Source organism: Alternaria incomplexa, assembly GCF_024043165.1.
Source record: "Alternaria incomplexa strain BMP 0042 chromosome Unknown scaffold_11, whole genome shotgun sequence".
Classification (NCBI taxonomy): domain Eukaryota; kingdom Fungi; phylum Ascomycota; class Dothideomycetes; order Pleosporales; family Pleosporaceae; genus Alternaria; species Alternaria incomplexa.
In genome coordinates, this window is record NW_026249860.1 from 84,455 (window position 1) to 100,130 (window position 15,676).

The window sequence follows — 15,676 nt, forward strand, 5'->3', positions numbered from 1 at the left end:
CTATCAACGAAGGCAACTTGTCCCTTTTAGAGTATATTTCATATGTTAATCTATGTATACACCAGGAAGAACGCGACAATACCAAAGACAACTTTCGCTAAAACGGAAAGCATCTAGTCACGTTCTGTGGGCATCTCTTCCCATTCGCCGTCTTTCCCCCAGGCTCAGTTCTCTTCCAGCACGCTCCTGCAGTCTGCCTGCTGCACAATCTGGTCGCGTATTTCCTCCATCGCGTCCCAGCGCTTGCTCGCCTCCTTCTTACCCGTACGTGTCTTCATCATCTCTACATAATGAGAATGGCGCTCGTCGACTATCTGACAGACCCGTCGGACCGTACCAGTACCACGCGGCTGATTTGCGCCCCCGTACACTGCACCACGTACAATTCCCAACGCACCTAGGCCATCAAGACGATCGGCATCTTGCACTATCTGGAGAGCAGGATACGCCATGCACTGCTGCGCAATGAGTTCGGGTTTGCGCAGTTCACGTGTGAACGAGACTAGAGATGCAATGTGTGTCGCAGGACCCCAAATGTAGGGTGGGCATTCTGGGGCAGCTTTTTTGATGAATGCTTCGATGGCGTCTCTCTGCCGCACCTGTTTGTCCTGGTCTGTCACCTCCCTCTGTAGCTCAACGGTCAATTCGTCAGTCAGGTACTTGTCATCCGCGACATCGTGTACTAGAGCCGCGACGTAGATGACTAGGGGGTCTACGTTGCGGAACTCCTCGCGATGCTTCTCGGCGCTCCAGATGTGGTGCACGTTGAGGATGACTCGCTGGATGTGCTCGTAATCATGTGAAGGGTCATAGTCTGAGGAGTTCATCAGAGTTCTGACGGCGACGTTGAGCTTCTCGAACCAGAGCTTGTTCTTTTCGGCTATCATGGTACCGCTCATAAGCTTGTCCAGGGAAAGGAGCCGAGTGTCACGCTCATCGTTTCGACGTTGGGGAGCGCTCTTGACTGAGCTGAATGGTGACGACGAATGGGAAGAAAAGGCTTCGTCCGCGATCGCCGACAACGTCTCGGTGGCGGCCTTGGACGGTGTTGTGGAGTTTCCGAAGCTGGAAAGCCGACGATGGATGCCCTTGAAGACTTGGTCCATCTTACTGGCTCGGGGGCTGTCCTCAGACATGGTGGGTGGAACGATGTTCGTGGGATTGGATTGCATAAGGTTGTTGATCTTGAGACTCGATCTCGAGCGCTGATAGGTCGTGTTGAGTTGATAGTTAATGGTAGTGTGTAATCGATGGTGTAGTAAAGTTAGTGAGGGGCGTACCATTTTATCGAAGCAGGAGAGAGAAGTTGCTCCGGAAGAGAGAGGCTACCCGCGAACTAGAGAAAACGGGGTTACAATGAGCTTTCACTCCCCTTCACGCTTGCCAGATCATTGATTAGTTCTTGTTGAGTGAATGCGGCTCTCTTGCTGCTGTGAACTGACTTGTGAAGATCTTCCCTTGTGTCGAGGCGAGCTACGTAGTCTCGAAATACGTCGACAAATCACCAATTCAATTCAAGATTGCAAGACTTGCATCAGGAGATAAATAGAGGCTCTAGCTACAACGGACTTATGATCACTGGAGTTCGAGTTGACTGCTACCGCCAAGTCAAGTTAATTACAATGAGCAACAAAATCTTGCCTCGACCTCAAAGCAGTAAGCGCCAAAAATGTAGACAGAAGATGTCGGAGAACTTTCAGGATTGCACTGTACAGTTGTAGTATGCATGTGAATTATTATTTGGTAAAGACAAATGCTAACATCGTACAGGCAGGGAATTACGAGTAAACAAAGAAAACAAAAGCAGAACAACTCCTCGCTCGCTGGGATATCGACATTAGATCATAAGAGGAGGGAGTTTCGATCAAAGTTGCTAGCAAATCATCCTGATACTGTTTCCGACGGTCCGACCCAAGCCCACCGCCGAACAGCAACATCTCGCTCATCCAAGCTATTCTCGTCTGGCAAAAGTGTGATACTGGTCGATAAATCCTCGTAGGTAAGGCAATCGCATTTAGACGTGCGAGCCACGACTATATTCCCATTAACACAATCCCCACAGAACACTAGCACAAAACTTACGCGGCAGCCTTGCGAAGACGGTGCACCGTCAAAATACCAAGCACTCCAGTTGCGAACCAAAGGATCATAGACAAGAACGAGAAAGCCTGAGCAGCCTGCCATTGACCACAAGAGTTGTCGCGACGGAAAGACACGCCGCCCAAAGCCCACGCGCTACCACATCCAGAGCCGTTGAACCAGCTGACGAGGAGGCCGAAGACAGCGGCCCAACCGGCGGTGAAGACTAAGCAGGAGCTGTTAGTAGATGGATGGGTCCATAGTAATAGAGTTGAGAGGACTTACTGAAGTCGGATGTGTAGCCAGTGATGCTCGAGCTCGTGGGGATGGCCCAGATGACAGCGAAGAGGATGGACAGCGAAGACCAGATCACTGAGAAGATCAATCGGCCTAGAGGCCCCTGGTCGTATCGAGAACGTTGGTAGAGGAAGTACGCTGTGAGACCGAGGACGATGGCTGCGAAGACCCATTGCGCTGTGCGCAGGATGATCGAGAGGAGACGTGTGAAGAGCATGTTGGCGGTAAGTGTGGGTATCGGAAGTCGCTGTCAAGATATCAAGTGTGAAGCTGGTAAGAAGCTGGTAAGAAGCAGTACTCGGAATGTTACGAAGTTGTGGATGTGGAACATATTGACTTCAAGCTGCCAGTATATATACACCCGGCACCTACGACTGTGCCTTGCTTGGTCAAGAGACATGACAGCAAACGTCAGCCACGACCATTGCGTAGCTAACCTTGGCATCCAAGAACAACCATGATCACGTTCCTGGGGTTTGCCCTCCCCGGCCTCGTCAGTCACGCATGTTTCTTGTCTCCAAAGACAGTGTGGCTAGTGCTGTGCAGGCCGCATAGCCGTGCAGATCACTGGTTTCTTAGCGCATTCGCTTGGGTATGAGATCATCAATCCCTGTAAGGACGCGTGGCGCAAACAAGTGGCGCAGCAATTTCCAAATGGTGGACTATGGAAGGCAGGAACGTCGCATAGTGATTGCCGATATCCGTAATGCTCTGGTGTTTTGTCGAAGACTGCTGAAGGTCTGCCCAGTTGGATCGGTGATGATGATGATGCGTTGGCCTGAGCGCGTTGGAGCGACAGCAGGTTTCTTTGAACGCGCAAAGGACCGACCTAGATGAAGAGCTTTGGCGTGCGACGTGGCTATGTGCTTTTTTGGGGATCGATTTTGCAGCGGTCACTCCTACCTTGCCGGCTACATCGTGAAGGCCCGAACCACACAACGCCAAGTCTTCTCCGCAGCAGCAACGTAATCATCCGCTATCTCGGGAACAGCCGTGAACTTAAAGCCAGTCACCGCTTTGTTTGTAAGGCCACAACAAAGGATATCCTGGGAATTGAGTATCCTTTCGCGTCGTTGTCCTTCGCCTAGTGGACCGTTGTGTAGGGCTGCGCTGGCACCAAGCCACCAAATTACGTAGGGCGTGTGCATCGTCTCTCGAAGAATCTCTAATTTGAAAGCGTTTTTACCATGGGGTAGAATTGTGAAACTTGTATTTCGGGTCCCTAGGTATGCTTCACAAAACGTTCCACGTCCACATTCTTGTTGAGAATGGATGCTTACTGTAAAGTAGTCGCTCGTAGCAGTCATTTGAAACTGCGTCACACCGGAACTCCGTAGGTGTGCATATGAGGACGCGGTACCGAATGCTGAGAAGCGCGATGAACATTCCTTCCTGGTCCAGGAGGAGCATTGGCTGCTTGCGATGCTGAACCAGAATCAGTAGAGTGAGACGGATACCTAGGCTTTTGGTTAGTGCAACTCCTACATCTCCTTACCAACTTTGGAAAGCGAGTACGTGTTAGCATCATGCGCTGTTCTACGTCCGAGATCGTAAGCTCAGTTCATAGAATACCGATGGGTTTTTCTTCTTCGCTTTTCACTGAACGTCGATAAAGGATTCGTCATCCACATGTGACACCCCAATGCAGTAGTTTCTAGGCCCCAAAATAACCCAAATTCGCTCTTCATCTGACTTAATTCTTCCCAAATACCCTCAGATAGGCAAAATGGCTTCAGCTGACATCTGTCCCAAAATACATCCGTGCTACTGCAGGTCCAGCCAATGAGCTAGCTCGGCTCGACAGCTACGCGGAAATACCTAATCGGGTGAATGCGCTGACATGACGGCTCAGTCAGCCCTACAAGCGGTTGTCGCGCTTGTTTGAAGAGTGCAGGAGTGCAAGATCGGTATGGTTTAAAGTCCTATTTTTGGGGGGCTGTGTAGGCGGAAGCGAATCTGCAGATATTCTTGTACTCAAGAGTCAAGCCGAGTAGACATGTTGCGAGGTGGGCGCGTAGAGCTTCATGTCGGCGATGTATGCGTCTTCATGTGAGAGAAGAAAGTCGGCGATATGTGCAATGTTGTTGCGGGTGTGTTGTATAGCCCTCTGTCGCCAATACTGCCAGTGTCGTCCTCCGATGTAACCTCATATGTTTCCGAGGCGTCCGCCAATCGTCTGGCTCGTTAACCGATAGCGATAAAGCACGCGTGCTGTACGATCGAGTATGCCTGCCATTCAGCCTTGTGCTTCGGTAAATCGCATTCATCTGCTTCGGTGATCCATTCATCACCGGCTCCCACTCCCCTGGGTACCGATCGTAATCGGAGTCCATAGATAGTGCCAGGGGTTTGCGCTGCCGCAATGCATCATGACTTCTTATCCACGTTGCCGGGATGCCGTGACGCATGATCGCTCGTTTACATCCTTCCTGCTTCCGTCACGCGAGTGTGGCGCTTCTCCCGATGCCGAGTGGAACGGGAAGCCGAAAGAACGTGAGCGTCTATGCAAGTTGTATTGGCCAAGTCTTACATTTCTTGCTTCCGAACGGTATAGGATCTGTCCTGATAGGACGTACCACTATACGGATAAGGCTGATTGAGGCTTGGTCAAGCTTCTGGGCGTCTCCGGATATGTCGCTGTCCGAATGCTGAGTTGATATGATTTGCAGCGACTACTTTCTGTGCGGGAGCAGATTGAAGATTGACGGAAATTCGGATCAGCCAGTCGCGATAACAACCAAGAAGGAACTAGTCGTATGGTCGCCGCTCACTCGTTGCTTCACAGCCCTGGTGCACACAACCCTCGTCTTCAGCCCACGTACCGCATTGCGCGAACTCTGTTCCTGCATCGACGTATACCATCTCGGAGGCGTTTCCGACCAACTTGGTGTATGGCAGCGGCAGCTAAACCAAACCAAGGCTCAACCACTGCGCATTATCGCAATAAGGGCCTTGGAGTGCTTCCAGCTGGGTATTGTGCTGAAAGTAGTAGTACCGGAAGACTCATACCGTGTCATGATCGGGCTGCACACGTCGGCGACTGCCGCGTACGCAACGCTCCAAACTCAACACCATTTCCAGCTTCCAGGCACCAACGGTCGGACATGGGTGTAGAGTTCCCCCGCGCGACGTAGCAGGCATATGGGCGGGTAAGGCTCAAACGCACTGCCATGCACTGTATCCCCCGGTGGGCTCGAAACAGCATCTTGGCCACCTACGCAGCCCTATTCGCTGCTTCAGACGACCCAAGCCCACGGGGCGGCCTCCAAATGTGGAACAGCAGGTTGCAACGCTGCCCAGAAGGAGTTTGCGCTCGCACATGGCTTGCAGGCATTCGTGTTGCACGCCCAGCATTGCCCTCGCCGGCGGTCCACGGAAAACGGCCCCGTCCAAGCGAGATGCAGCACAGCAATCGTCGGGGGATCGCGATGGATGAGTAACAGTGTGACGAGCACGATAATTGACTCGAAACTGCAAGTCGCCCGAATGCGCGACCGACGGGAAACGATGAATTGCCTCGAAGAGGTTCTTGCGACTGGTGTGAGTGCACTGCGCAGGTACGCAGTCTGGCGTAGGGAAAGATGCTTGTCGGTGATGATGTTGTATGACTGTGTCGTGCGTTACGGCAGCAGGCCAATGGCAAAACGACCCGCGCTTGTCGAGAAAGTACCTTGGCGTGTGCTGCAAGCATCCAGATTGTACCTAACGGCGTAGGGTGTTGTTGGTGGTGGTGGTGAAGAAGAAGACACATGTATCCTGATGGAAGGGGTGTATAAGTTAGGCAGACATGCGTCGTCAATGCAGAAGCACACCTTCTTCGTCATAGCCCGATGCACGATGCACGAGGACTGACATTCCCTCTGCTTTGCAATCGCATTCCCATAAAGTCACCAATGAAGACCTGTGTCGCACAGTTTCCGCATGGTTCCATGTAATCAGCAGCAGGGATGCCATCAGCCGCGCACGCTGCTGCACGCCCATCTTATCCACCTGGCGCGTGCACTGCATTGCGGCTCCAGTTTCCCACCCGCGAGCACAGGTCCCCCTCTCACTGCCACGCACCCACCCACAGACCCTGAAACTTATTCCTGTCTACCCAAGCAGACGGCTTTGCGTGCTGCGCAGTCGTACGGCGAGTAAGAGGAAATGATGACTAGATGCCTTGTTCGTGGCTTGAACCAGGTTCCGTCCGCCACCAGTTCCCGCCGTTCTGGTTGGTGGTGTAGGGGGGAACAGGTAGGTGAACTGTGCGGTATAAAGACGGTTTGGATGCCTGGACCATGGGAAAGCAGGCAAGCAGAGCAAGTAACAGTTTCCGATCCGTCCCAGTCACCATACCCGAGCGCCCTTTTCTTCCCTCGTCCTTTCCTAGTCCGCTTTCCTGCATTCTCTGGTGTCTTTGTCGGCCTCTTGTTTCATATAAGTCGAGTCGCTTCTTCCCTTTGAGTCAAAAGTTTCACTCATTCAGCATCCTTCCACACCATCTTCTTCCGTCTTCGACTATTGTTCCATTGTTTCATCCGCGTCTTCCTGCTATATACCCCACGCACAGTGTCTTCGTCAGGAACAGCATTGTTTCACTCTGAGACTACACCTACAACTACACCATCTTCAAGACACTACCCGATGGGTCGCGGCGGTTACAACTAAGACCTGTGCATTCATCTCAATACCAAAGACCCGGCTCTTTGTTCATCAAGTCTGCACGTCAACCAATTTCAAAGTCGAACAAACAGATCAATCACAATGTCACCACCAAACACCCAGGAAGAATCGGCCAACATGGGTCGCGGAGGCTACAACTAAGCACAACGGCTGCTCCCGCAATCCCGCAATCCGAAACATTCATCAGCATCCTTGCGGCGTGGTTCACCATGGCCACGCCTCACACCATCACACTCCACTTCCCGCCACTTCCCGCCTCCCGAACACTCCGCAAGAGACGCCTCGAACGATGGAGGCCATCTCTGACTTCTTAGGCCTCGGCCATCTACTTCTTCCTTCGGCTTCATATTTCTTTCATCTCTGTATCATCACACACTCTTCACTTGTACCAACATCTCCTCTTTCTATCCTTGATCTTCATCTTGATCCTCATTTTCTTGTTTTGAATCGGCATTAGCGAGCGTTGGACTCTTTGGACCTGGACACAGGCTATGAACTATGGGCTACGGAATCATGCAAATTGTATGTCACAGCATTTTGAGGCGTTTGGAAAGGCTGGGATAAGCTCTTCATTGAGCGATGGGTAACGGACCTGGGTACTGTTTCTAGACACGGAGTTATTCGGCGTTAGGCGTACTGTTTTCGAGTTTGCTTCGGGTTTCTCTGCTTTTCTCCTCAATCAAGATCTCCTTTTCCCCGATACGACTGTTTACGGCGTTTTTGCATTTTGAACCACCAGCAGGTCTGGTAGTAGAGCTTCATCACTTCTGCTTTGACTAGAATAGACAATTGATACCTTGACGGTATCCTCTCCCCACACTACAAATCGTCCTCGCAAGCTGTGATTTGAAGTAACGCCAGTACCGTGACTGCGTTCGCTACTTTCCGACACAGAATCTGTAAGAAGGTTGACGTCAGCAAAGGTTCGTCACGTGGTCTTTCGCGGCCGCAGCTGAGCGTAAGCCGGCAAGCATCATGGGGAAAGAGTTCGGTTATCCAGACGCCCTATGCAGCAATCGATACTGCACAGACACATCCTGCTATTACCATTGTGGCTTTCCCCAGCAACGCCCGCTTGGCCCCCTCTCGGGTGCAACCGTCTGACTCAAATGGGGGCCAAAGTGTAGAACGCCTTGCCAAAGATTCCAGAACGTGACACGACATGAGGGCACGAGATTTAGGCTAGAGTCACTTACTTTTCGAAAACGACCCCCAACACCTCTTCCACATCGCCGCTATCACCCCGGCCTGTGATGCGGGCCAATGCGTCGGCGGCGGAGCGAAGGCACTCTGCAGCGACCACAATATCGACCTCGTCGGCCTCGCCTGGTAGTTCCTCACCGGTTCTGGTTGTATCGGCCGAGGGCTCGGTTACGGTTGTGAGGAAGGCGGAAAGGTGGCTGAGACATTCGGAGAGAAGAAGACGTTGACGCTCGGTTGCGCCTAATGACTCTTGCCAAATGCTTGGATCGGGATCCGAGTCAGGAACTAACGCGGCTGTCATAGACTTGAAAGTATCCTGCAAGATAGTGAGGAATTCCGGGATGTTGTCGCTAGTTGGATAAGGTATCGGCCCTGTGAGCGGCTTGCATGTAATGAAGCACAGGCGGTCTTTAGAGAGGCCCAGGGCGGAGTGAATCTTTTCTTCCCATTTCGCCCGCGAGATATCGAACGTGTAAAGTTGGTCGCGCTTGTTGAGAGCAACAATGACCTCGATGCCGACATCAGCACACTGCTTTGCCGTCGCCATGACCTCAGGATCCATCTCGGCTGTGGCGTCTTGAACGACAATCAGCACGTCTGATTCGAGTGCTCGTTGCTTCGCGCGCTTGATGCCCTCCTGTTCAACGGCCCCAACGACGCTCGCACCTGCGACACCAGCCTGGCGAAGGCCGGCCATGTCTCCAATTTTGACAAGCCACCCACCCAGATCCAATCCTATCTCAACCACGTCGCGCGTTGTGCCAGCTTCCTCAGAGACGATAGCAGCGTCTCTCCCAACTATGCGATTCAGCAAACTGCTCTTGCCTGCGTTGGGTGCACCGAGAAGCGCAATGCTAATGCCATTGCGCAGCATCTCTCCACGAACGGCGTTGGCAACGTGCGCCTCCATCTGCACCTGCAAGGCACGGACTTGAGTTGCGACGGAGGCGCATAGAACAGCAGGTGATTCGTCAAAGTGTTGGTCTTCGGAAAAATCGATCAAGGCTTCCAGCTCGCCCCGGGCCTGCAGCAACAGCATGCGCCAGTGCTCGTATCGTGTTGCCAGTGAGGAGGTTGTGCCCCTCACTGAGATCTTGCGTTGCTGCTCAGTCGAAGCAGACAATGTCTCCCCTAGCGACTCGATCTGGGGCAGGTCCATTCGGTTGTTGGCGAAAGCGCGCCGGGTGAACTCTCCAGGCTCAGCATAGCGGATCTCCGTGCGCTTCGACTTGCGAGTGTTTGGTATGTTCGCGCATTCAGATATGGCTGAAAGTACTGCGCGTACGATAGCCGGGCCGCCATGCACGTGCAGTTCGAGCACGTCTTCTCCGGTCACGGTGTTGGGCGCGGGAAAGTAGAGTACGAGGGCGCCAGAGTCGAGTATCGTTGCGGGCGAAGGGGGTACATGTGGGGTATATAGCTTGCGGAGGGTCGCCTGGCGAGGCTTGGGAAATGCTGTAGAGGGACATAGCCCTTCGTATATCTACGAAGCGTAAGGAAGGGAAGTCGATCATGGGGTGGAGAGTGCAAACCTGCCTACATGCCGGACCCGAGGCTCGAATGACAGCTATCGCTGCCCTTCCACTAGCAGTAGAAAGCGCATATATCGTCGGTTCCTTGCTATCTGTATGGTACAGATGCGGCTGGCATGTCAAGGCGCGCTGCACATGGAGGGGTTCATGGTGGAGCGATGCGATTCGCGCGACATGGGGCGAATGCAATACGGTGCGAATTGGGCAACAAGGCGCTCTCAATTGATTGGAAGGATTGCGACGGAGAGATGAGACGACGGCTCTCATTCCGCCAGTTGAGGTTTACCTCGTCGTCGCATCTGTACTTGATGGTAGCTCCGCTGCACCTCCGCAGTGGCCCGTGCACGCGCTAAGATAATAATTTCTTGAGATCGTCGCATGTCTACTTTGCTACTACAACACCTGTTCCCTTCGCGCCAGAACGCACACACGATACCCCGAAGGACCCTCTGTTCGCTTTTCGCCGCGCTGAAAGACTATTGTTGAAGGGATCCTCGCTTCTGTGTTTACGTGCGTCCGCGGAAGGACTTCATTGCCGCCATGGCCTCGGACGATCTTGTATGGTCCGTTATTGGCACCGATTTCTGCAGCTTCAGTGCGTGAGCCTCTGTAAATATGCATACAAGATAATGCTGACTTTGTCTACTCAGAACTCAAAACCACAAAAGACCAAACTTTCTGCAGAAACGAACACAACGTATCAGGTTACTGCTCCAAGCAGTCGTGCCCCCTCGCGAACTCACGCTATGCCACGATTCGCTCAGATCCCGCGACCGGCGAGCTGTATCTATACATCAAAGCGATCGAACGCGCACATCTTCCGTCGCAATGGTGGGAAAAGATAAAGCTTCCTAAGAACTATAGCCAAGCGCTCGAGATGGTCGACCAGCACCTCGCATACTTCCCCAAGTTCCTTAAGCACAAGAACAAGCAGCGCTTGACTCGTCTTACTCAAGTCAACATAAGGATACGGAAACTGGCCAAGGAAGAAGAGCGTCTAGGAGAGCGCCTAGTTCCCAGACTGGCACCCAAGGTCCGCCGACGAGAGGAAGGCCGTGAGCGCAAAGCTCTCGCAGCCGCCAAGGTCGAGCGCGCCATCGAGCGAGTTCTCATTGACCGTCTGCGTAGTGGCGCATACGGCGATCGACCGTAAGTTCATCCCCCTCCTCCCACTGCTGCCATGATTATTCGCTTTTTAACCCTGAGATCCTTCGATGAGGATCAAAAACAACAACAACACTCTAATTTTTTAATGAGCACCGTCACACTGTCTAGATTTACTCAGTTCGTGTTTGAGTTTGAGACTAACTGCAAGACAGGATCAACGTTGAACCAAATGTCTGGAAGCGTGTCATGCGCGGCCTGCAGAAAGAGGGCCAGCTCAAGGGCGACGAGGATCTGGACGAAGGCATTGAGGAGGAAGACGAGAACGAATACGAACACGAGATGGAGAACGGTGTGGGCGAAGTCGAATACGTGAGCGACATTGAGGGCGAATCCGACGACGAGATGGAGGACTTTGAAGACTGGATAGGCGGACAGAGTCCTGATGAAGGCTCAGGTGACGAAGACGACGAGAGCGGTAGTGGCAGCGAAGAAGATGAGGAGGATGAGTCTGCAGATGAGGACACAGAGGCTCTCAAAAAGACGCTCGCAAATCTCAAGCGCAAGCGTCCTGCTGGCCCGCCACCCAAGCCCAAGAAGAAGCCCTCGAAGGACTCAAAAGGTCCGAGACGCGAGATCGAATACGAGATGGAGAGAGAGCCCGCTGCGAGAGAAGCTATGCGCGTATGATACCTCTAGCATGGTCACACTATTGGCGTTCAGCGTTGGGATGTGGAGTTAGCGTCTTAACGACCTAGGAAAAGCATTTCGTCTTCACGCCATATGCGCATTTCCAGCGATTCTCGGGTTGATATCATCTCATCATATAATGCCTATATGCTTTATATATTCACTTTGGGGCTTCAAGAGCCATGGCACGTTCTTTGTTAGTATTCACAATGGTCAGCAACGTGAACCAAATATCGCAACATCCAAGCAGACGCTTCCTTCCAACCTTTGGGTATTAGAGTTCTCAATCACTCAACTAGAGAACCCATTCAAACGCCATGTCGTCAAATCAGGTCGATTCTTTCATGGGTGTTCCGCGAAATCTGGACGCGGCGACTGAAGCTGAATCTGTTCAGAACGCCTGGGAAGATAATCGCGCACTTGCTGTACCCAGGCTAAGCCCGTCTTCTGTTTCAGAGACAGTTCTGCCCCCAACGAATGAATCTCCTCCTCAGCCGGGTACTTCCCAGTCCAAGCCCACTAACCTAAACGACGAAGACTTTGGCGACTTTGTAACAGCGTCCACTGATCCTTTGAAGCGACCCATCTACGATACAACGGAGAATGAGAGCGAAACACAGGGGCTATTGAACTCTTTTTCTGCGCCTGTGTGGGAAGCTGATACTTACATCGGCATGGGCCTTGTCGAGCCTGTCATCGCTGGGATAGGCATGTTCAAACGGACAGTATTACCGGCAAGGAATTTGGCTACCTGGAAACTGAACAAAAGTCGAGCACAGATGATTATGGAAGAACACAAGAAAAGGCGACTGCAAAAGCGTGTGGTCTCGGCGACTCCTACACCTGCCCCATCTCCTACGAAGAAGGGCGCAACGGGGGTCACCACTAGTTCATTCGGAGCTGACTACAACCAGTATCTAGACACGCACAGTAGAGATATTTCAGCGTCGGGCCTGAACGGAGTGATGCGACCAGTAAGCTTGACTGCACCGATCGATGAGTTGATGGAAACGGAGCGTAAGGCTTGGGGGCCTTAAGTATGGGGACCTTGCCCAGACCACTGCATAGATATAACAACTAGTCATTCCAGGCAAACAATGGACCTTGAATGACTCTGAACACCTTCGAATCGAAAACGTATGCATGTGCGTTGGAATCCGTCTACTGCTTGCATCATCACACCAGTTAGACGCGTGTGAAGGAGATGCAGATGGACGTGCTAGCGACATCAGATAGAAAATGCAACGGGTGTAGAAACAATATCGAGATGTCGCATGGGTACTCGCGGTGAACATTACTCCAAAAATGCAGTGGGCCACCTGGGCAGCATCGAAAGGACTCACGTGCAAGTTTTAGTACACCCACAGTGCAACTCCAACAGCGCGTTCTCCACAAAGAAGCCTCCCCCAAGCCATCGGCTCCACAGCCTTAATCCGAACCGAGAAAACTTGGTGCTGTCGCGTGGTTGACGCACCCTGTCCCTGATGATCGTAAATCCCGCAAGCTGGATACTTCAACCGGCACACCTACCGTAGAACCGGCACACCTCCCCGAAGACTTGGGTTTGACAACACCCGTCCCTTCGAAACGAGGGCATTTTTAGGCATTTCCCAGGTTATTCCCACAAGTGCTGACGTGCGGAACTACGCTTTTTGGCAAGCCGCCCAAGCAATTTCTTAGACGAGCCGAAGCATCGGACTAGGCCGGAGCTTTTCGCGCCTTCGCGATGCTTAGCCACCAAGCACCAAAGCGGCGCGAAACACCGTCTTGGTGCGCCCGTGTCGCGAACTTTCACCCTGTTAGCGACATCATAATGCGCCGGGAGTACCTATTGCGGTAATTCCGATGGGCGACTGCGAGCTGACTGGTGAATTGCGACGAATCACACAGGGCGACCCTGGCATCCCCGTGCGATCGGGTAGTGTGTCTTTCTCCGCACGCCAAACTCCACGGGGTTGGGATCACCAGCGGCTCCAGACCAAACGTCATCGTCGAGAGCAAACTGTGGGGATGACGCCGGTAGACAGGGCGGTTCGGCGTTATTGCTGGGTTGGCGGCGTGAGGACGGACTCTACTGTTACATTGGTGGCAGAGAGTCGCGGTTGCCCTTTCACATTTTCTTAAGAGAGGGTCGTCGCGCCTGCTGTCGTACCTCATCGATCGCACCTCGCACGAATTGGAAGCGAGCTGGCCTCTTGTGTTGTTGTTTTGTTGCAACGCCCTTCTTACCTCGTTGTCTAGCACGACACGCATTGATCGTTGGTATTACTAAACAAGATGGGCAAGTTCTATGGCCTCAAGGGCACTAAGCTCAACATTGCTATTGCTGTGATAGCAGGCACGGATTTCGCCCTCTTTGGTTATGGTAAGCATTCATGCCAACACTGTCGGTATCAGTTCTAACATTTGCTCAGATCAGGGTGTAATGGGCGGTTTGCTCACTCTGGGCTCTTTCATCAAATACTTCCCCGAAATCGACAGCAACAACCCGCCCCCAGGGAGCTCGAAAAGCCATGCCGCGACTATCCAAGCCATCACAGGTAAGCTCGCTCAGCATCCAAACCCAACGTCGCTAATATCCGTCTAGTCGGTGCCTACACACTGGGCTGCTTCTTCGGCGCCGTAGCAACCATCTGGCTCGGCAACATGCTCGGACGCAAGAAGACCATCTTCATCGGCAGTGCTATCATGATAGTCGGAGCCATCCTCCAAACAGCATCGTACGGACTCGCACAGCTCATCATCGGACGATGGATCACCGGTTTCGGCAACGGCATGAACACAAGTACAGTCCCAACATGGCAGTCCGAGACTTCGAAACCACACCGCAGAGGGCAGATGGTCATGATTGAAGGCTCAATGATTGTCTTCGGTGTCATGCTTAGCTACTGGCTCGATCTCGGCTTCTCCTTCCTCGAACCCAGCAGCATCGCCTGGCGCTTCCCTATCGCTTTCCAAATCATCTTGGCCCTCTTTATCCTCGTTATGATTCCTGGTCTCCCCGAAAGTCCGCGTTGGCTGGTACTGAAGGGTCGAGAGGAAGAGGCTCTTGAAGTTTTGGCTGCGTTGAGCGACCTTCCCATAGACGACAAGAAGGTCGAAGCCGAGTTCCAGGCTGTCAAGGATGTTACGGAGGAGATGTCGCGTGGCGGCTTCCGCGATTGCTTCAAGAGGAACAAGAACCGCAACTTCCACCGCACTGTGTTGGGCTATGTCAACCAGATGTTCCAACAGGTAAGTTCCGCCTTTCCAACAGGACAAGAGATAGTAACTAACAATACTCCAGATCTCTGGTATCAACCTGGTAACCTACTACGCCGCGACCATCTTCGAAAACTCCATCGGTCTCTCGCCCTTCCTCAGTCGCCTTCTATCCGCCTGCAACGGCACCGAATACTGGATGGCTAGTTGGATCGCCATCTTCACAATCGAGAAGTTCGGACGCCGCTCTTTGATGATGTTCGGTGCTGCCGGCATGTCCATGTCCATGGCCGTGCTAGCAGGTGCAACCAGCAACATCGGCAACACAAGCCTGGGTCTCCTCGCCACCGTCTTCCTCTTCGTATTCAACTCCTTCTTCGCTATCGGCTGGCTAGGCATGACATGGCTGTATCCCGCTGAAATCACACCACTATCCATCCGCGCGCCCGCCAACGCCATTTCCACCACAGCGAACTGGATCTTCAACTTCCTTGTCGTAATGATTACGCCCCCTGCCTTCGCAAACATTGGCTACCAGACCTACATCATCTTTGCCGTTATCAACGCTGCAATGGTACCCTCGGTATATTTCTTCTTCCCAGAGACTGCATACCGGTCTCTCGAGGAAATGGATGAGATCTTCCACGCGGCAAGCGGTCCATTCGATGTCGTTGGTATTGCGCACAACTTGCCGCATCGTTATGGCAAGAAGGGCGAGCTGCTTGTGGACTACGCGGATACGGAGCAGGCGCATGAGGCGGAGAGGAGGAGGAGCTCGGTTGTCGCTACGCAGTCGAATGGCGGTGTGCTGGCAAAGGACAATGAGAAGGAGCTTAGGGAGCATGTTGATAATGCGGGGAAGTAGATGGTGGCTGATGGGTTGACGAGGATGAATACATTGTATT

At 52.7% G+C, this 15,676-nt stretch overlaps 6 protein-coding genes across 6 annotated transcripts; 3 read left to right on the forward strand and 3 right to left on the reverse strand.

Moving 5' to 3' along the window:
• Positions 1-164: 164 nt before the first annotated feature.
• Positions 165-1,283, reverse strand: J4E90_007438 (uncharacterized protein; the record flags this gene model as incomplete). Its single annotated transcript, XM_051436977.1, has 1 exon — positions 165-1,283. One exon carries the CDS (start codon positions 1,281-1,283, stop codon positions 165-167), a length of 1,119 nt encoding a protein of 372 aa, XP_051288723.1.
• Positions 1,284-2,078: 795 nt separating this feature from the next.
• On the reverse strand, positions 2,079-2,593 carry J4E90_007439 (uncharacterized protein; the record flags this gene model as incomplete). The annotated part of the gene is made up of 2 exons (XM_051436978.1): positions 2,079-2,305; positions 2,365-2,593. 2 exons carry the CDS (start codon positions 2,591-2,593, stop codon positions 2,079-2,081), a joined length of 456 nt encoding a protein of 151 aa, XP_051288724.1.
• Positions 2,594-8,233: 5,640 nt separating this feature from the next.
• Positions 8,234-10,043, reverse strand: J4E90_007440 (uncharacterized protein; the record flags this gene model as incomplete). The annotated part of the gene is made up of 2 exons (XM_051436979.1): positions 8,234-9,727; positions 10,035-10,043. The coding sequence occupies 2 exons, from the start codon at positions 10,041-10,043 to the stop codon at positions 8,234-8,236; spliced, it is 1,503 nt and encodes a 500-aa protein (XP_051288725.1).
• A 273-nt stretch (positions 10,044-10,316) lies between these two features.
• Positions 10,317-11,570, forward strand: J4E90_007441 (uncharacterized protein; the record flags this gene model as incomplete). Its single annotated transcript, XM_051436980.1, has 3 exons — positions 10,317-10,371; positions 10,427-10,925; positions 11,096-11,570. The coding sequence occupies 3 exons, from the start codon at positions 10,317-10,319 to the stop codon at positions 11,568-11,570; spliced, it is 1,029 nt and encodes a 342-aa protein (XP_051288726.1).
• Positions 11,571-11,887: 317 nt separating this feature from the next.
• J4E90_007442 (uncharacterized protein) lies at positions 11,888-12,607 on the forward strand (the record flags this gene model as incomplete). Its single annotated transcript, XM_051436981.1, has 1 exon — positions 11,888-12,607. The coding sequence occupies one exon, from the start codon at positions 11,888-11,890 to the stop codon at positions 12,605-12,607; it is 720 nt and encodes a 239-aa protein (XP_051288727.1).
• Positions 12,608-13,847: 1,240 nt separating this feature from the next.
• J4E90_007443 (uncharacterized protein) lies at positions 13,848-15,636 on the forward strand (the record flags this gene model as incomplete). The annotated part of the gene is made up of 4 exons (XM_051436982.1): positions 13,848-13,935; positions 13,985-14,110; positions 14,158-14,804; positions 14,857-15,636. 4 exons carry the CDS (start codon positions 13,848-13,850, stop codon positions 15,634-15,636), a joined length of 1,641 nt encoding a protein of 546 aa, XP_051288728.1.
• Between the last annotated feature and the right edge of the window lie 40 nt (positions 15,637-15,676).